Source organism: Lepisosteus oculatus, chromosome 2, assembly GCF_040954835.1.
Source record: "Lepisosteus oculatus isolate fLepOcu1 chromosome 2, fLepOcu1.hap2, whole genome shotgun sequence".
Taxonomy (NCBI): Eukaryota; Metazoa; Chordata; class Actinopteri; order Semionotiformes; family Lepisosteidae; genus Lepisosteus; species Lepisosteus oculatus.
Genome location: NC_090697.1, coordinates 8,188,156 through 8,209,948, shown reverse-complemented (window position 1 = coordinate 8,209,948; position 21,793 = coordinate 8,188,156). Strand labels below are relative to the sequence as shown.

Genomic DNA, 21,793 nt, shown 5'->3' with positions numbered 1-21,793 from the left:
CTATCTAAAGCAAATAAACAAGAATTGTTTTGATAGTTATGTAATTTTCCATTATGTGTTTAGACAGAAATATGTTCAGCAATCTCTTTTTAGTTGTACCTTGCAAAACTATTCAAACCCTGGGACAATTTTCACCACCTGCTGATTTAAAGCTTGCAGTCAAGAGACTCTGAAGTAGTAATTGATAGGTACACAAAATCACAAACTATTAGTTGGAGGCCTCTGTGTGCAATTAACAGTGGTTCACATGATTTCACAATAAATCAACAAATGAAGGTCTTCAGCCATGAAGATCAAACAAACTTATAAGACAATTCAGGAATAAAGTGAAAAGGCAGAGATCAGGAGGAAGGTATAAAACATTTACAAAACCCTTGATAGCTCTATGAGATAGCTGCCTAGATCAGTCTGTTCCTCCAAACTGAGCAGGTGTTCAAGGAGTAAACAGGTGAGGGTGCTGCACTGAGGCAAAGCATGGATTACAGAGCTGAGTGGCTGAGATGGGAGAAGATGCCCCATATTGGGTCAACAATATTCCAGTCGCTCCACAAAGTGGAGTATGTACGGCACTTAAGAAAAATCTCAAATCCTTCACCCAAGCACCTAAGAGATACAAAATGTTTTGTGGTCAGATAAAAAAATGGAATTTTTCATTCTTAAATGCAAAGTGTTACATCTGCAAACCCAACATAATGCATCACACAGTCAACACCATCCCTACTGTCAAGCATGGTGGTGGCAGCATTATGTTATAGTTCTGCTTCTCATCAGCAGGGACTAGAAAGCTTGCCAAGACTGATGGGAACACAGATGGAGCAAAGTACTGGCAAATCTCGGAGGAAAACCTGCTTCAGACCTAACATTGGGAGAAAAATTCACCTTTTAGCAGGACAATGAGCCAAAGCACAAGGCCAGCGCTTGTGCAGTTGTAGAATAAGAACTGCTTGAGGGATTGGAGTGGCTAAAGAATAATAAAGTAAATGTTCTAGAGTGGCCTAAGTAACAGTCTTCACATGAGTTCAATTGAGAATCTGTGAAAAGATTTCAAACCCACGGTCCATAGGTGATCCCCAAACAAATGGAGAACACTTGAGCAAATTTACCAAGGAGAATGGGCAAAAACTGCATCAAGCTTTTGCAAGACACAGCATTCGGTAGTCTGAAGCAAACAATTACTAACAAGTTCTATTGTTCATGAGATTATCATAAAGATTCTGCTGAGAACCAGGTTCTATTTCTAAACATTTAAGTGGCTTCACAATACAGCAAGTTTGACTGCCTATTAATTTTGACATTTCAATTATACTGCAGATTTTAGATGGAAATTATTCATTTTTAAATGCACCATAAATGAACACAGCTAATAATAATAATTCCTTACACTTATATATCGCTTTTAGCGATTTACAGGCTATGGGCACTCCCTTCCACCACCACCAGTGTGCAGCCCCACCTGGATGATGCGACGGCAGCCATAGTGCACCAGTACGCTCACCACACTCCAGCTATCAGTGTGGAGAAGAACAGAGTGATGAAGCCAATCGAGAGATGGGGATTATTGGTAGGCCTTGATTGGTAAATCCAATGGGAAATTTGGATGGGGCATCGGGGTAACACCCCTACTCTTTTTGAGAAATGCCCTGGGATTTTTAATGACTACAAAGAGTCATTAAAAATCTTAGCTTTATAGCTCATCTGAAGGACAACACCTTTTTTACGGTATAGTGTCCCCATCACTATACTGAGGCATTAGGACCTACATAGACTGCAGGGTGAGCGCCCCCTATTGGCCCCACTAACACCTCTTCCAGCAGCAAATTAGTTTGTCTCCCATCCAGGTACGAACCAGGCTCACACCAGTAAACTGACAGCAGTGAGTTGCAGGGGGATATGGCTGCTGGCACCTATACAGTACAACCACTAAAGACTTCAAGATTCATTCACTAAAATAGAACAAAGATTTAAGATTCTGATCACTCATTTGTTGGTGAATTACAGATTAGGCACTATATGTGGTAGAAAATGTAAGAAACTCATTTGTTGTTCTCTTATGAAACATGATTCCAATTCATTGATATTCAGTGGTGGAAAGCAGTAGGTTTCACTCTGTCTGATAAGCATAATGACTTTCAGACTAAATTTGTCTCCAGAGACTCAATTAATCAAGTACGTAGGGCAAAGAGTGTTTTTTAAACATAACAAAAAGCTCAGGGAATCAAACAGGTCAAAATGATGTAAGACATTCTTGTGATTTTAACTCTTTTTTAAAGTAAATGCTTAACCTGTTGGTGAAAATGTGCCAATTCTAAACATGCAACCTTAAAAGACAGACTATACAATAAAATGGAATGATAATCTAAACTACTGTAAAACACTGTCTTCACAATGCCTGGTTACTAACAATCTAAGAGCAAGAAACAAGTGGAGCAAACAGACATTTCATATTTAGAAGGAGAAACTGCTGGGGGGTCTGAACTTTCAGATATTTAAAAGTAATAGATCCTGACAAATGCTTCAGGCCGAAGACCAGATGCACTGTATTGATTCTGGATTTGCACTCTACACCAGGCAAAGTTGCAGTTTTTTATACCACAATAGACTGTAACATGTGTAACACAGCCTCTCAACAAGCTGCCGGCTCTCAGTCAAGGACACAGTAGCTCGGGATTTTAAAAAGCATTCAAGCCTCCGTGACCCAGGACTCCGATATTCACAGACAATAACAGACAGACAATTTTTATCTGGTCCAAGGTAAAGTTCACTTAATACTCAATAAATAAATAAAAACGGATTAAATGGATTTTTCAACTTCTTATTGCAATTAAATGCATTGATGCAGAATTATTCCTTACCCAAAGCAATCGAAACAGAGGAGGAGACCCATTTCTTCCACCAATGAAGTGCGGTAGGCTAGGCTGACAGCAACATTACAGGAACAGATATTGCTACTATCATTTGCATGCGAACTGGCAGATGTAAGCAATTTCTAGAACAAAACACACTAATGACCTAAACGTGCTTCTGTTGTTGTAATTAGTGATTACCTTGCACTGTGAACAAATTATTCTGCGACTGACTAGAACTCGTACTTCTGTACACTAGCAGTTCAACCGGATTTTATCATGGATACAGATATCGGTGTTATCCATAACACAGCATCAATATTGCACTTCTTATTAGGTTTTCCACTATAACTCAGTATAACGTTGTTTACGCGTACGATTTACTGTTTTACATCCTCATTCAGAAAACGCTGTTAGAAATGATTATTTTTTCCCCCCACCCACATACAGGCTTCCCTCCTCCGAGAAAACCTTTCCACAAACCAGGATAGAAGCTCAAACATGGTATCCGGAAGGCAAACGTCCTCGGTCAGGGTGGTGATTCCCCGAGTATCGTCAAAGGAGAAAAGACAATTCTGTCGATATATTCCCATCCAGGATGATACCAAACAGCCCCCGTAGCCCCTCATCTTTTCAGTGCGTTGGGATTTTGGATTAGTTTGACACACCCCCACACGCTAGCCAGCTGTAGCGTAGGGAGATAGCCGGTGAATATGTTACAATAGGTATCGCATTAGTGCACAATTGGTTTTATGACTCACAGTAAATGCTAGACTACTAATTACGGGTTCTAATGGGCTGTAACAGCGTGAACCCCACAGATCTCCAGGAGACAAAATGGAGGAAAAAGAAGAGCCTTCCACAATCCCGACCATGTGAGTTTCCCCTTATTTCAGCTGGGTGAAGTTCCCACCTCTCCCTGTGACAGCTAGGGCAGACAGGCGGCTGCCCGCGACCCGCATAGGTGCCGCTCTTCAGTGGGCGAACTGGGTGCCCCCCTATCAACCTCGGGGATAAGGAGTGCCGTACAAATGGAAGGAATCGCAATTATAGAGAAGCCAAGCACACCATCTGGCCCTTTCAGCTTGACTTCATGAGAGAGACATGATACTGTACATGGCATCTTTCAAGACAGCAGTATACTGTAGCACACTGGGACTTTCATGGGAGGGCTTACGTTTCCACATATCCTGACCACATAAACAGGATATATAGCTCAAGGTCATGTCTGTTATTGATACCAATATTGTCTGTCTGACAGCCTCTCAGCCAGAAATGTATTGTAAATGTACAATATCCCTAAACGGTTTATGAATATTGTACCTTGGCAGTACTTCCACACGACAATCTTTGTAACTTTGATGTTTCCCAAAACTAATTGTGATGTGCACACCCTTCTGGTTCTTTTTATGAATTAGCAGTTTTTCTTCCACAATTAGTGCTTTAAAATCCACAGGGTGTGTACACTTCTTCCAATCTAAACGTTTTGCATTAAATTAGGTCAATTTGAACAGAGCTGTTGGGAGAGGGTTAATATACTAAGAACACATCAGACATCAATGGATATACTATATATAAGCCAGAAAGGGGGCAGAACAGTTGTCTTTGAATCTGCATTTAGGGAGGATGAAGTATGTGAAATCTGAATAATAATTTGGTGTGTTTTCTGGTGTTTACTGGGCAAGCATTAATTTCATTTTTTGCAGGTGGGTCTGTCAGTCACAGCTCAATATTATATGTTCTACATAACCTGTACACAAGTGTGTGACAAGGGTGCCTGGTGTGCAGCACGGTAGCCTGACAACTACACGTGCCTGGGCTTGCGTTCAGGCCTCTGGCCTCTGTCTGTGTGGAGATGGCATGTTCTCCATGTGTTTAGTGTCTTACCTGGTGCCATCTGGTGACACCTGGCCACCACATCCAGCCACAGAGACATGCTGGCTAGATGTGATCGGCCATAACGCACTGTGCCTCTCTCTGTAGCCCTACCCTATCCAGAGCAGCTGCATTCTCTCTGCCTGTTTCCTTATGCTACTGAGATGGGTGCTGGCTTACCCCAGCAAACCTGGATTAACCAGGGTAAGCGGACTAGGGGACATACACAGATGCTACAATCATACTGCAGATAATGGGCAGCAAGATTTAAAATGTAACAGTAATACAGCAGCAGAATACTGACTTCTACAGAATATAGCTCTACAGTCTATTACTTTACGGTGTTTGTCCTTTAAGTGTGGTTTATGCTAGGACTGTACTGTCACTGCACTGAGACATCTACAGCACCTGCTTGTAAAATCGCTGAAGTCACGTCGAATAACAATAGTGTGACAAGCTTTGTACTCTGCCTCCTTCTTGTCCTGCAACAAATGAATTGTATTTATCTGTTGAAAAGAATGAAGTGCTAATGATTGCACAACAACCCAATGCCTTTGAATTCAAACTGTCTACCTGCTTATTGTGTCTGTCTGGAGTAGTGTCACTTTAATGTCAAAAAGAGTTACTCAGCAAAAGAAAAAAAGAGGAGAATGTTTATTTGCAGCTGAAGAATAATTTGTAAAGGAAAATCAACCTATGTGTTTACTCTACAAGTAAAGTAAATTAAGTTAGCAATTTCTCTCTCAGTAATGTTATGAAGAAACAAACTTGTTTATATCAGATAAAATACTTTAGCAGGTTATTCCAGCACTGCTTATTTTAAAACACACTCTACATGCCTGAAATATATGTACACTATTAAATTATTTTTTCTAGTGTCAGTTGATTCATGTATCTGGCAGATCAGCCAACTAGTGACCAGCAGCCATGTCACCCTGCATCTCACCCTGCCAGCCCACTGAAGCTCAGCAGGTGTGAGCCTGGTCAGTACCTGGATGGGAGACCTCTTGGGGAAAACTGGGGCCAGCAGGGGGCGCTCACCCTGTGGTCTGTGTGGGTCCTAATGCCCCAGTATAATGATGGGGACACTATACCATTTAAAGTCGTTCAGATGAGACGTAAAACTGAGGTCCAGACTCTCTGTGGTCATTAAAAATCCCAGGGCGTTTCTTGAAAAGAGTAGGGGTTTACCCATCATGGCCTCCTAATAATCCCCATCTCTGAACTGGCTTCATCACTCTGTTCTCCTCCTCACTGAGAGCTGGTGTGTGGGGAGAGTACTGAAACACTATGGCTGCCGTCATCCAGGTGGGGCTGCACATTGGTGGTGGTGGAGGGGAGTCCCCATTACATGTAAAGCGCTTTGAGTGGAGTGTCCAGAAAAGTGATATGTGAATGTAAGGAATTAATCTGAAGTGGTCACGAGTCCAATACAGTTTTACTCAGGCTCTGATATTAAAATCTAGAACCCAGCTAAAGTATGTGCTGCTGCTGCAAATTTCTTGTAGAAAGGTTTAGTCTGGATGCAGGCTAAAGACATTAACATAGAAATCAGCTTGAGACACTTTACTTTAATGTTTCACATCAAACAAATAAAGCAGTAAAACACCTTTTAAAATAAGTGGAACCTAAACCAGGCCACCTGCTTACACGAATTCGAATTGAGATTGCATATGGTTGTTTCTTACAAGTTACTGAAACAAAACTGGAAAAAATAAATGGAAAGGTGAAACAATGGAACAAAGATATGGATTTCTTTGTTCCTACTCAGCATGCTACTTTAAAATTCAAGGGCTGCTGGCTAGAGGGGTCCACTGCAAAGACCGCAATATCTCTCTCGTAAGCACTCACAATGGGAAAGACACAAAAACATTTAATAACCCCCAAACATTACTGTGCACAATTCCATCTGCCTGCAGTTTTTTTTTTAAGAAAGTCGTGTCATGAAAAAGGCTAATTGCTTCAGGAAAGTTACTCTTTCAAGTTTCATTTTAGCTGTATTTTCAAAAATCTCCAGTTCCTCTTTCAATTTGCTAACCTAACAGAACCAATTCCCTTTTCAATAAGCAACTATGGAAACTGGAAGAAAATAATATAAAAATATTACAGTGGACTTTTTTTTTTTTTTTACAAAAGTTTGGAAAGTATGCCTGCATATACTGATTACTCAGCTGTGACCACTCTCGCATGGAGAAAAAAACACAACAAAGACGTGGAACTGGGGAAGCTAAAACACAACAAGATAAGGCTTGCCATAGTGTTTTTTTATCATTAGGACAGAAACACACAGGTGAAATGAAAATGAATTGCTTTCGTATATTTAGTGGAATTATGTTATGAGTTTTACAGCCCTAAAAGCCAATTGGACCAGCTGAATGGCATGAGGTCAGTTCTTCCAGGGGTGGGGTGTACGATGGGCTGAAACACTACTGGGGTGCTCAGTGCAAGTGAGCTGGCCCTTACTGCAGCACTGTCCACCAGAAGCCCTGCAGCCGCTGGGCTGTGAGCTACGGTATCGCCCGGTGGGGCCTCTTTGGAGGAGGAGGGGGCATGAGCGCGGAGTCCGGGTCGGGGGGGTGCTTGCGGGTCTGTCCTTGGGCTCCCAGAGCACACCTGTCAATGAATTCCAGCAGGATTTCCTTGGTGACCGGATTCTGAATACTTTGGCAAACAGCTGGAAGATATAAACCAAAATACAACAGATATGATTAGCTTCTACTTAAAGTCCCTAGCAAGAACAATTTCATCAAAGTCTTAAATGAACGGTTATTTTTCCCTAATTCTTTGGTAGTTAAAGCAGGGTGCCACACCAGTTTAAAAACCAGAGTAATTAATCCATCACTACATATTATGCAGCAGAATACATCAAAGAGGTACAGTATCTAGTAATGAAGGTTTAAATCATGGTACAAAGGGGTTATTTCTCACCCTTCCTTGAGAAAAGACCCGCGGGTCTTTGTTTGGCAGGTGGGAGTAAACAGGAGTAAACTGGAGCTCCATAACTAGAGAGAACATGCAGGCTCCACACGGAACAATCTTTTGGCTGTACTCTAACCTGGAGACAAAGATCTGTATGGCAGCAGTCCTAACCAGCATTCATCACCACTGAAAGTCCTAACAACAAAACTGTATCTATCTTGAAGCAGTTCAAGCAGGCAGCTGCGTCAGCATGCGTAGGCTGCAAAGGAACAAGTAAAGGTTTATTCCAGATGAAAAGAGAAGGGGAAACAAAGTTTTGGCTGTGGAGCCTTCTTCGTCTGTGGGCGTGTCATACCCGAAGAAGGCTCCATGGCCGAAACGTTGTGTTTCCTTTTCTTCTCTTTCCAGCAGGGAATAAACCTTTACTTGTTCCTCTGTATCTATCCTGGTCAAGCAAAATTTAGAACATGAACTCTAGAAACCACCAATCCACTATCCATCCTTTTCTGGCTGCTTTATCCAGTACAGGATAAGTTGATCCCAGCAAGCAACTGGCACAAGGCAGGGACAGCCTGGACAGGATTGCCAATTCATCACCGGGCACTGGGAGGAAACCAGAGCACCCACAGGAAAATCGCAGGAACACGGGGAGGACACAGACTCCACACAGGCAGCACTGCAGGAACTGACCCCACCATACTGCCCCTCCTGCTTTTATTCGCCAATCCCAATTTCAGATGAAGAAAAAAGAACAGTTACAATCTCTGCGTTATTAAAACTTACAATCACTCAAATGTAAGACTCAAAGACCTCCTTCCGACTTGTGTACAAATGTAATACTTTCCAGACCTTTCTCATCCTTTGTTCAAAGTCAAACAGCATAGGAAAAATGACAAGTCAGGTCTGGAAAGCACTTGATAGTGTTTGCACTTGAACATAAACCTAATGACAAATCATTTTGTGAAGTGAGGTTGTGTACTGGACTTACACTTCGAGGTCACTTAGCTTTTCTTTAGTACAAAGTGGCATTTCTGGAAAGGGAAATTTACTTCAACCCAGAAAAGTGCTTAAAAGGAGACGGTAGTGTAAAAAGCACAATTTCAAAAAAAATAAAATAACAAGCTACAACTGGCCATATCCACTAATTGTCTTGTGACTCTTAAAACCCCTTCCGTCTCTCCTCCTGTCCTGAGACACACGGTGAGTCGCCACCTTCTGGGGCGTGGCCTCAGAACAGCTCGTCTGGGATCACGTCCTCTCTTAGCTGCGCTTAACCTGGTTCCTCAACCCTCCGCGGCCACTCCTCGTTTCCAGCTCCTGCTGCATGTAGCATCCATTATTCGACGTGGCGATTGTACTGCACTTCACTGCACATGATCTACCCTGCTGATGATCTTAGCTGCTTGGCTCTTTGAATTACCTCTCCACAAGATACCCATCCTACTGGGTGTTCTGTTTGCTGTACATTTCTGTACTTGTTCATTGACTCAATGCATTTGTAAGAAGGCCAAGGATGCCCGCTAAGCAGAAATAAATAGGTGTGGAGTTAGTCTGCAGGAGAAACAGGTGTAAAGTGATACTGGAGCTGTGTACTTCACAGATAAGAAACCTTTTATTTCTCACTGACTGACTTCTCAGTGCTATCTTAACATTTTCATGTAGTGTGTTCACTGCTGTGCTGCCCATTTGTTGTTATGCCCGTGGTCACTGTTGCCTGAGATCCGAATGTCGTTTCCTTCTGCAGATATACGAAGCTGAAGATTCAGCGTCAGTGTGTGTGCCATCAAACAAGGACACCTGTTTCCAAGTCTGCGATCTCTTACCCATTGCTGTGTCGTAGGAATTCGGGAAGCTCTTATCTGTTCTCTGCCGCATGAAGACCCAAGTGTTGTTCACAAAGTTGCATTCGATGATTTTGTTGTCGTACTGCTTCAGATCTTTTGTCACCTGTTCAGGAAATATGTAAATTGATTAATACACAGCACTTGCCATTTGAGCACCTCATAGTCTCTACTTTTCTCTAAAAAAGCACTGCAGAGACTGTCACACTGTAAGTACACACAGCTGCAATATTGCTCACAAAAACCATGATCCAAACAGGAGATCTGAGGAAGAAGAAGGGTATTACTGAAACAGCCTTCACAACTCTGCACCCTTGATTTGCACACTACAGATGAGAGAGATGAAATGAGACACAGAGGAGCTTGAGGCGGTGGAAATTCGAAAGGATGACAACACTGCCCAAGCCTCCCCAGCTGGAGAACAAACTAAAGAAAAATGTTGTGTACAAGAATAGACACCTGGAGGGACGTTTCCGAAGGCCGTAACTGCCCACATCTCTCATGTGCTAAAATGGCATACAGTCTTGCAAACGTTTTCAGACCCTTGCATAGTTTTCACATTTTTCCTATTTAAAGCTTGCAGTCATTGGGGGCACAAAACTACCTTAATGAGAGAACAATCAGTTGAGAGGCCCCCTGTCTGTTTCCAGTAATAGTGGTTTCCATCATTCCAGAATAAAAACAACTATCTCTGTGTGTTTCCTTCGTCAAGTGGCGAATTTCGAGCAAAGAATCAACCATGAAGATCAAGGAGCTTTTAAACCAAGTCAGGAATAAAGTCATTGAAAAGCACAGATCTGAAGAAAAAAGCAAAAGAAATATCAAAGATTCCCGTTGGCACAGTCTACTCAATCCTCTAGAAATGGAAGATGCATTACACCACCCAGACACTGCCAAGATCAGGCCGTCCCGTCCAAACAAACAGCCAGGCAAGGAGGAAACTGTTGAGGGGGTGGGCACTGCGAGACCACACAGCCACTCAGAAAGAGCTCCAGAGAAACAGGAGCAAACAGGAGCAAAGCACAGGGAAATACTACAGGAAAACCTGTTCCAGTCTGCTAATGGGGGAATCAGAAAGTAAACTTATTCAATGCATAAGGCCCAAGCTACAATGGAGAGGCTTAAGAATGAGAAAATAAATGCTCTTGAGGGTCCCAGTGAATCCCATTGATAATTTATGCAAAGACTTCAGAGGGCTTAATCATGAGAAGAATAAGCAAAAATTATGCCAAATCAGCATGCAGAGTTGGCAGAGGCCTATCCAAAAATACTTGCAGATATAATGGCTGCCAAAGATGCCTCCACCAAATATTGACTTCATGGGTGTGAATACTTATGCAATCAACTTTTTTCAGTTTTGGGGACTCTCCTCCACCACCACCAGTGTGCTGCCCCACCTGGATGATGTGATGGCAGTACTCTCACCACACACCAGCTCTCAGTGGGGAGGAGAGCAGAGTGATGAAGCCAGTTCAGAGATGGGGATTATTAGGAGACCACGACTGGTAAAGGCCAGGGGCAAATTTGGCCAGAATGCCGGGGTAACACCCCTACTGTTTTCAAGAAACGCCCTGGGATTTTTAATGACCACAGCGGGTCAGGACCTCGGTTTTACGTCTTATCCGAAGGACGGCGCCTGTTTACAGTACCGCGTCCCAGTCACTATACTGGGGTATTAGGACCCACACAGAGTGCAGGGTGAGCGCCCCCTACTGGTCCCACTAACACCTCTTCCAGCAGCAGCCTTAGTTTTTTCCCCAGGAGGTCTCCCACCCAGGTACTGACCAGGCTCAAACTGCTGAGCGTCAGTGGGCTGACAGTTGTGGGTTGCAGGATGATATGGCTGCTGACTGCTATTCCACTCCTGTAACTGGTATCCCCTACAGCAGTGGTCCCAGTCCTGGTCTCGGCCAGCAGGTGTGTGGCTCACCAGAACCAGGACTGAGAACCACTGACCTACAGGATGCGATCAAGTCTGTGTAACATCAGGAAATCTGTAATCAAGCTGGACACTAATGCGTCTTCATATCGGTACATAGTGCAACGGCAGGAATTCATTATCAGAAATATTCTCCCTAGCGTCGTCATGAGGTTCAGCTCAATAACATTTTCTAGGTGTGCCACTGAAAATAAATGAAATACTGGCCGAATGATTCAGTCAATTAATCAGCATTACGGCACTCTGCACAATGATGTCATGTCGATAACACCTAATAGATCATAAAAGGGCGACATGTCTGCCTTCTGCCCAAAAGTACCCGGACTTTCATCACTTTGGCACAGCCAGCACATTCATTATAGATGTACTTGCATTCCTTTTAGCATTCGCATTACAGGAACTTCAGATTTTTCTGTTCAAAGCAGACCCAAATGCCATCAGTTAATGATGTTAAACACGCTGTAGCCTGAGCATGTCAGACACCTCAAAATTACTTCAAAATGTCATGACAAACATTGCAATAATGCTAATTAAAACAAAGCATTACCAACATTGTTATACTTGTCATACTTTTTCTGTGAAATAATTAAAACAAAATAATAATTATGTCTGATGTCAGATTTATTTTAGAGAAAAGTAAAAGAAGCAGGTTATAAAAAGTACAGGGAGATAAAGCTACATCGAGCCGGTGGACGGGTTTTTATCTGCCGTTTTGTCTGAGAACCCCTGGCCATACCTGTGTTATGCTGGTGTCCTCTGCTAAGACCTACTGATTTGGTGAAACATCAAGAGATCGGTGCAGGTTTTTGCATCAGTTTAGGCATGTAAACGAATCGAGTAAGCAGGTGCGTCATTTTCGCACTGAACAGAAGCCCTATTTTATCGCTCTCGGCAGATGGTTTAGAAGTAAAAACAGGAACCGCACAGCAGGGCAGCTTGGAGAGGGGCAGTGGCCAGTCCAGGAAGGCCGTGCTTGGCTGGCCTGTGTGGCACGACGGAGCTGCCAGGACAGCACTGCGTTTGGCACTTGTGCCTTTGCAACAAACCGAAAGCCTCCCCGCTCCTGGAGAGACAGGCATCTGTGCTGACGAGCCTGAGGTATGCACACTCCTTAAAAGCCAAAACTGCACTGCTGAGAGAGAGAGTAAATATAGAATTTCTCAGTCTTCGCAGGAGAAATTTCACTGAAGCATATGCTGCAATGAGTAGGCTTTAAAACTCCTCATTTTAAAGAATAATCAATGACAAGCAGCAGGAGATATGCAATTGTTCCCACATTGTGGACTAGGTCTTATTTTGACAGCAGGACGCCCAATACATTTTCTCGATGTGATCAATTCTGAAGTCGACATAGGGGTGTTTCACACTTGTTTAACTGACTGAAAGGATGAAATTGGCATGGGACGAAACTGTTAGGAAAACGGTTTTGGGCCTGGGCTCTGTAGCATGGCTGGGGGATCTGAATTCAGACTCTGAACTTCCCCGATTGGGCCTGGAATACCACAAGAGACCGTGCACAACTGGCTGAGGCCCACTGGGCTGGGTGGCTTCAAAGCTGGAAATGGGTCCTTTATAAAATGTGTGTTGCACAGCACTGCTCGAAGGCCCTACCCAGGGCGAGCTTCAGTCCTCTGCCTTGCCCTCACCTCTGCTGCCTGCGCTGTACACTTGCAAGGTGAGAGGGACTCGGCACTTCTGCATGCTTACAGCAGGGTGACACACTCATGAGCTATTCCCGAGGCAGATGTGATCAGAGTGTACTTCATGTGGGCCACTCAAACCATAAATTATTAAAAATTACTAGGTACAACTATTGACGTAGCATTTGTGCTGCTTTGCATTTTTTACAACTACTGTAGATATCCGCATTTAAAATTCAATTAGCAGTCGTGTACTTCACTAGATGTTCCTGTCAATCTGTGAGAGCTGTGATATCGTCATCCAGGAGCACAGTGACTGGACAGAGGCAGAGATCCACAGAGACTGCATGTTTCTGCGAAGCTGCTACAGTAACACCACTCAGAGGGCCTGCTTCCTGTGTGGGGATACAAGGTGAGAACTGAACTCTGGTAGATGGCTCTGTCTGCAAGCGACTAACTCACAGGCCAGACGCACGAGCCTGGCAGTCTGGACCTGGCCCATGCGTGGTGTATTTGACAGCCCTGCCTTAAGAGCGCATGTAAACCGTGCAGTCATACGTTACCTCTGCCAAAAAAAGACAGACGGGTTAATCTTTTCTCTTTAAGGTTTTACTAAGGTCCGGACTTGACTTTAAATTTCAATCAGGGTAGTTTTAATCTGTCCAATAGGTTAGTATTATGATAACACAGTAGAGTCTGAAACTTTAGAATTCAGTTGTCGTTACTGAAGGTGACCTCAGTCTACAAATGCTACATACAGAATACAGAAATACTTCACCTCATTGTTTCTATACAGCTGGATAGATCGAGTTCTCTATGACTTTTGTAACTAATAAGAGCACCAGACTTAAGTCACTCTCTTCAGCACAATTTCTTTAGGTGGACAAAAGCAGTTCTCCCCGAGCACTTCCTGACCATTTTCACATTTAAAAGTTAAAAAAAAAAAACTGCTGTCACTAGGAAGAAAATGAAATAAATAACTGAGTTCAATTCCATCAGTCTTCAGTGGAAAAACTGAAAATATTACTGCCAGTGAAGTCACTTTTATTTCATCTTTGACTTAATAATATTCAGTGCAAAGTCCAGAAATGTTTTCCACCGCTTCAGTGCATTTTAATAAGTTTCTCAAATGCATAATGGAGAAATCCTGTGGCATTCTTCATATAATAACCTGCCAGCAGTATACCTGACTAGAATACACACCAGAAGTGCTTCATCTCCACATTTCTATCAGGCTGTTTAATGAAACAGAAACTATACTGTACCCCAATGTGGTTTAAAAAAGCCTTTCATTTCCTTGTATGTTTGCAGCAGATTAAGTGAACTGCATATGTTTAATGTATATCACATTATAGAAATGTTTGTGGGACATATTCACTTGCCAAAAACGGTATTTTGTGGTTGAAATGAGCTTCATAACATCACAACAGTGTTTTTTGCTATTGTAAATGGGTAACTGTGAAACTAAAAATACTTTAAAAGCAACACTCAAACAATGTCATTCACAGTTTCCTCTCAAGCTAACAACAAAGCCTCTTCTTGTCAGACAGTGGAATTTGATACGGGATGATGCATTTACACCATCTTAGTTCATGAAACACATTGCTACAATTTCAGATGAAGCAGGGCAAACAGCATGTTTTTATCTGATCCCATTAGAGTTAATTGTTACAGATTCCCTAATTTGTTTCTAGACTGATGTAAAGGAACTTAATGCCTCTGCGATTAAAGGGATCTTTTATGTGTACAGATTTGAAAGAAAGAGATCAAATAACTCAATAACCAAAGTAAGAATCGTTCTTGTGTGTTTTAGGATAGACAGCTCCCTTTTTAATTGAAGGAGGCCTTTCAGTACTGCAGGCTACTGTTCTGCAGAGACAGAAACCACTGTACCTAACCTAACCAACCAAAAGACTGCCCACATGGCTCAATTAGCAGTCAAGATCTGACAGCCAGGCCGCACATAGCAAACTTCAGTTCAGTATCACTGTGCATTAAATGCATTTTTAAAAACATGTTTTTAAAAAATGTGTTTATAAAATAATTTGTATCACAGATTTATACATATAACACATTATAGAAATTTGTCATAAAGATGTAAGACGTGTTGTATGTTTATAGTGAAGACTGAGAAACCAACTGCTTTTTCAAAGGCATTTTTCAGGGAAGATGGTCTTATCAAAATACTATCTGCTGAACTGGAACAACAGAATACCTATAATCCTCCTGTGAGTAAAATGTTACAACATACTGTACCAAACACAGTAATATTATGAAATATTATGAACCCTGTTTTACTACTGCAAACTCTTAAATGAAGTACTTGTATTTTGTATCAATATAGTGTATTTTAGGATGCCTTTCATGTCAAAGCATCTCAAAATACCTAAAAATTGAAACAAAAAAGAAAACAATTCTACCAGAGGTAAAACAAGATATTATGACACAGATACAAATCCAACATGACGTAGAGTTTATTTGTTTACCCTATGTCACCCTTCATTTCTTTACTGCCTGTCCTTCATAAGTGTTGGGTCAAGCTGTGTGTGATGTCCCTAGATTGCTGTGATCTTGACTATCAAGCTGATCTTGAAAGCTGAATGAGAGGAAAGTGCAGAAGCAAATGGCCTGATCTGATAGTTCTTACACACTTCTGGACTACTGGATTGACTAATGACTGCAGCACATAACACAGACACAACACCAAGAGAGAGTGACACTTACACACATTTAACATGTATAGAGAAAAGCAATTAAAAGCTGGGAAACAGATGGCACAAAAACCCACCTGAAAGACTTCAACCAAGACAGTGTTCATTGAGTTGTTGGTCTTGGCACAATTGTTACATAGAAGCCTAACTATTTTCAAATTTGGAACCAGTGTTTATTCTGTTTTATACCCCTCACAACTTGTGATTCACAACTGTTAGCACTCGGTTGAAAACTATCGTTTTCTCGGCAGAACGAGGACTGGAGCGCACACTCCTACAACACCTGCTGTTTTAGCCACTTGCCATTTGACTCATGGCAAACTCAGTGGCACATCGCTTGCTGATGTCACTGCCAGCTCACAGAGGCCTGAGCCCACTGTGGGGAAAGATGATCACAGCTGGCTAATGGCAAAAAACAGGCATCTAGACCATCAGACTCAACATGCGCTAACTAAACGCCTATGGAGTTTCAGGGTATTTTTTAAAATAAAAAACAAGACAGAACCTCCTAATCTGCCAGGGCGAATACACTACTTTGCAATCATTCACGCACTCAGAGCACAAGGATGAAATGGTTGGGATGATTTAAAAAAACAACAAGAAGACAGGCAAAAAAATCAGGCCACTACTTCACCAAATGGTAGCACAGAAAAGGTTCTTAAATCATTTACTTTCTTTTTAAAACTTGGGCAGGGCACGTGGGTATCACTCTACACATATTTGTAAAGCACTCTACATATAACCTGTTACACTGTAGCAAAGCCCACCATTAAAATATGCATACAGTACGTGAAAAAGAACTGACAGAAATGTGTTACATTTTCTCTGAGAATGAATTTCAGAGATTCACTCAAAAGCAGCAGAATTATAGCACACTGGGAGAATGATACAAAGAACAGACACAGCTGAGGTCTAATACATTAGGTCCCAAGACACTGAATACAGCTCTGAAAAACAGCTGACTGCCAGGTGATCTGTCAGAAATCTCAAGTCTCAAAACCATGATCACTACAATATTTATGCATTTCCCTCGTCACAAAACGCAGAATCTTGACATTTTTTACCACTTAGTCATGAAAAATATGGTTATATCAAAAGAAATCTTGAGAAATCACTCTGTAATCTAGTTTAAATGAAGCAGTGGTACATAGCTACAAAGGAAGAAGTAATGATTTATTCCATGCTGAAAAGAGAAGAAAAGAAACGCAACATTTTGGGCTGTGGAGCCTTCTTCAGGTGTGTCTTTTCTTCTCTTTTCAGCAGGGAATAAACCTTTACTTGTTCCTTTGTAGCCTAGGCATGCCGACGCAGCTCCCTACTTGCACATCGTTGCTGTCATTCTGGGAATACTCCACAAATGAATGGGGTCCCAGTTAAACTCCATGGGACACACACCTATCATCAGACTGGTTTATCTGGCTATGCTCTGGTACCAGCAGATTCCTGTCTCTGTCCCTATTGTGTGGTCACAGACTAAGGAATATTTAGTGGAAATGATACTTTTGAGCAACAAAAACCATCAACATTCTACATGTTGAAAATGTGCTTGATTCACCCCTAAAGATGTTTGTCTGATTTTCGCAATTAAGGGCTAATTTCAGAAAGCACCTCTGTCACATGCCTCTGAAAAAGGAATATAAACTTAGTGTCATGTAATAAAAAGGAACACTTACTCAATTTTCTAAAATTAGCCTCCTGAAAGATTTATATGGCACTTCCAAACTTTGTGCGTGTTGTTTAATCAGGGGAAAAACAATAGAAATTTGGCATGATGGTAATAATTTCAGAATATGAATATGGCCCCAAGTGTGTTCCTCCTGAGATATAAAACATACAAGATAATACGATTTAATACTAAACGGCTGTAATAAAGGAGCTCAAAATGCGAAACATACTCACTTTCTGTCCCCCTGGAAAACTAAACATTTTCTGCTTCTCCTCAGGTGACACTCACTGGCATAAATAGATATGAAATGAACTGTTCTCATATATGTAAAACAGACACACCATGGTACACTGCCTCAGCCTTCCAAGCCAGCACCTCAATCGCTGCTAAATTAACAGTAATTCACATAAGTGCCAGTGGGTATGATGAGGGTGAAACAGTCAGCGTTTTGACCCAGCTCATTTCACTTCCAGTGCCTCGGGATCCATGCGTGAACTCGGCCGCCCGCTGGCTTCCAGTTCATTGCGAGTCACGATGAGGAAGGGAAGCACGCTTTCTGGGTGAAAAAGCCGTGCCCTTTACAACGGCTCAGCTGTCGATATGGGTTTTTCTAATAAGAGTTCTTGAAAAACCAAGGAGAACTCCACATGACCTCCATTTGTAGAATGTGAAACCTGCTAAGTATAATTTAATGAATTTCAAAGAAGAGGTACTCTCCATATCTGCCCTCATTAGGCAGGTACAAGTAACCATATTAAATTACTATACGCAGCGTAAGATACATCGGAAACAGTGAAACATATTACTAATAAGGAAAAAAGAAAGTCAGCATAATGCATAATACTGTATTAAAGAAGACACGATAAGATCTCACAGTGGTTTTCCTGTTGAAGACATTACCAGTATGATGCATGTGGAATAAAGAGCAGTGCAAATCGTTGACTTTATATGCAACTTAACTGACAAAACAGCCTCCAAGAGCAATCTTGAATAATTCTGTTCTAACTAATGGGTGAAAGACCTGGCTAACTAACAATGTGTGCTTACGTCTACAAAGTTCTTTTTTAGCATGACATTGACATTGCTGCAGGCGGCACTGAAGATGGGAATGCATTGTCTGACAAAGCCTCAGTGGTACTGGAGGACTCAAAGACAGGTGACATTCCCAACAGACAGACAGGGAGGGGAACCGTCAAGGTCAGATACTCCTTCTTCGCTGCATGCAATTGATTGCCAGGATGCATAAATAACAGGGAAAGTAAACCATTGTCAGTTCCCCCAGAAGGCATTTAAAAAGTAAAGACAGTCTATGTGAAAACCACCTGATTCCATTCTAACTGGGAAGGCAAACGAGGGTCTTATTTTGCTGGAGCTGATATTCTGTTTTTTTTCTTGAAAGAGCTGGATGAGATCCTCAGATCAATTAGCTACTAAAAGCCAAACGAACCAGATGGGCCAAACTGCCTCCTGTCGTTTGTAACCTTTCTTATTAAATGGATGCAGCATGTCTTTGTTTCTCTTTTAGGGGGGCACTCACATGAATGGCACATAATGTATAAAAGGTTTAGGCCTTGAAACATTTTCCCAAAGAGCTATTCGATTTTATTTCAAGAGAATACAATGAAATGTGTAGCCTTCAACAACAAAAACTCTAACGAGGAAATATTTTACAAAAATGTATTAATATTCTTATGGCAGTGACCTTGAATGATAACATATCATTCTGCTGGTTTATGAGAAAGGAACAGGAATATATAGGCAGGAGAAGGATTCTGACTGTCAGAGTAGGTCTTCCTCAAGAAACAATATGAATCAGTTGAAAGCTGGAAAGTGCAAGGGGACGAAATGAAAAATTCTCAATAAAAGTCTGACAAAATTCTGTCAGTGAAATTCAAAGAATAAATTGATGAACTTGAAATGATGCTATATTCTGTAAAAAAGCATATTCTTATTCCACCCGCAGTTTCCCGATTAAAACGGCCTGCCAGTTTGAAGGTGTGAGCTTGCATGTTTCCAAGGAGGCTCCTGCTTGAACCCCGTCAAACTGCCTCTGAATCACGGAGCTCGGAGATGAAGAAAGAGAGGACTTGCGCTCGGCTGGCGCCCGCAGTCTCACCTTCATTTGTGAAAAGGGTCTGTCATAGCTGCCAACGTACAGCAGTCCAACCGTCTGGGGGAGCAACCTGTTATTAAATAAAAACACATTTTAATTGACGTCATTGGACTTCCTTTGGACATTCTAACACATTTCAAAATCTAAACTGAAATCTTCTTTCTATTAAACCGCTGAAATCTAAAATATGACTTCACATGTCCTGCTAATGATGATTTTTTGCTCTTAGTAGTAGCCAAAACTAATGACTATAAAAGTTTCTACTGTACGAACACTCTTGTGGTACCATTATTTAGTTTAAAAATTACAGTTGGAATTACAGGTGGAAAATTACAGTTCATCTTCACAGAAGTCATTTTACGATAAGCAACAAACAGCAAATATGACATTTTTAATGTGATTACAGCTGTACAATAGAGTCCATTTGTGTGGGTATAACAGCAGGTGTGACCTTCACCGAGTTTCAGACTGGAAAAAGCTTCAGCACCTCATCTGGCCTGAACTGTGCATCGTGGCATGTGTGTGACGAGTCTCTGGTTTAATGAGTGTCGGCCGTGCCAAGCTGTCAGTCTTGCCTGGAGATACACATGGTGCTGCATGATTGTACTGGGACTCCATTGGCTGGAAATGATTTCCCTTAGGGTGCCGGAGCTGCTTTTAATGAGCAAGAAACCCAGAGAGGCCAGGTACAGGCCTGCTGTTGTGAGCCCCATCCTCTCGGGTTCAGTCCCTCAGCACCACTGAGCCGTGCAGCCCAAAGGTGAAGAGAGGATCTTATTAGAATTTCCAGATCGATACCGGTCAGGCCTTCTCATTCATGTCTATTGCAACGGCACAGGGACACTTGAGCAGATCATTTCTTGTGGGGGAGAAGCCAACATCGGTGCCAGTCCGAATTTAAAACCTTCAACGCGATGGTACTGTTTCATACTTATGCAGTGCTTTTGTTTTAACACTCATAAAAACATCAACTACATCTGATGTTCAGAAGGAAAAAGCAAATAAAGGAAATCTGATATTGTGAATCTAAAATGTCACCAAATTACAGCGATCGGTGAGTCATAAATTAACAGTTCTGTCACACTGCAGCTATGCAGCATGACTGTTCTAGGGTATACATGAAGGCTTTGTACTAATTTTACTTTCAAATAATGAAACAAACATCCGTATTTCTTAAAAAAGGCAAAAGATTATTTTAAGGAAACTTTTTTTTTTACATAGATTAATTTGCTTGAAGTTAATAATTTTCAAAGGCAATCAAAGGCGTTTTCTGGGTGCTATAATTGTGTATTACACTGAAGAAAATAAGGGGTTATGGTTCCACACTACAAGTGAGAGACTGGATTGTCCACAAACACACATCTCTTGACATTTTAATAGTTGTGGGTTGTTCTGGATCCAGTGAAGAGAAAAGTGTTCATTCATGCCATGCTTAGTCATATAACAACCCTTTTTATCTCCCCAGAACACTCGGAAGAGCAGTCATTATAGGACTGGTGCAGTACGTAGCACTTCCTACTTAATAATCATGGGGTCCGACAGGAAAGCAAAATGGGATTTCAGCTCACTTGCACACACAAAAATAACCTCAAAACAATTTTACATGCTCAGTTTTCCTCAGTCTGCCAACATAAAAGACTATGGGACATTTCAAAAAGCCATGCAATTATCCATTTCTGATTATTTTTAAAAAATACATCTAAAATAAATGGTCACATCTATTTATAGACCACGTGGCACGGACTGATTACCACAAATACATCTTGCATGATACGACAAAAGCTTTTTATACTCTGAATTGATTTTCTCCAGCTGTGGCATTAGGTGGCACACAGTTGTGTCCACAAATGCAAGATACTTGGCTAATAATTGAAGCCACTTGAGAGTGTCAGAACGGTCATTATCTTCTCATACCATGTATGTTGTGTGTCCAACATAACCTGCATATATGACAACTAGTGTGTGATCAGAGGAGCCTTTTTTCCAGCTCTGATCATGTTGATTTTATGACAACACTTCAGAACACGTCTATCTTAGGGAAAAGGCTGAGAGGTGAAGAGAACAGAGTGTGTGGGAAGGCTTTTGAAATGATGAGCTCTGTCTCAAATCTGTAACTCGATTGTTTTCATTCAGGTACTGCACGTCGCCGCAAACTCTCTGCTTTTCTGGAATGAGACCTTGGCCTCCAGCTAATCGCAGAGCACCATACAGATCTCCTTTTTTTCCCAAAGGTTTACCGATTTGAA

General features: G+C 41.7%; 1 protein-coding gene across 1 annotated transcript in view; it reads right to left on the bottom strand.

Moving 5' to 3' along the window:
* Positions 1-6,274: 6,274 nt before the first annotated feature.
* The window catches only part of rngtt (RNA guanylyltransferase and 5'-phosphatase), a 171,725-nt gene continuing 156,206 nt past the window's right edge, over positions 6,275-21,793 (bottom strand). Inside the window, exons 14-16 of the mRNA XM_006626151.3 lie at positions 19,551-19,617; positions 9,461-9,584; positions 6,275-7,392 (exon numbers count right to left, since the gene is read on the bottom strand). Of these exons, the coding sequence (XP_006626214.2) occupies positions 7,226-7,392; positions 9,461-9,584; positions 19,551-19,617 (358 nt within the window). The 3' untranslated portion in view covers positions 6,275-7,225. The remainder of the gene's footprint in view (positions 7,393-9,460; positions 9,585-19,550; positions 19,618-21,793) is intronic.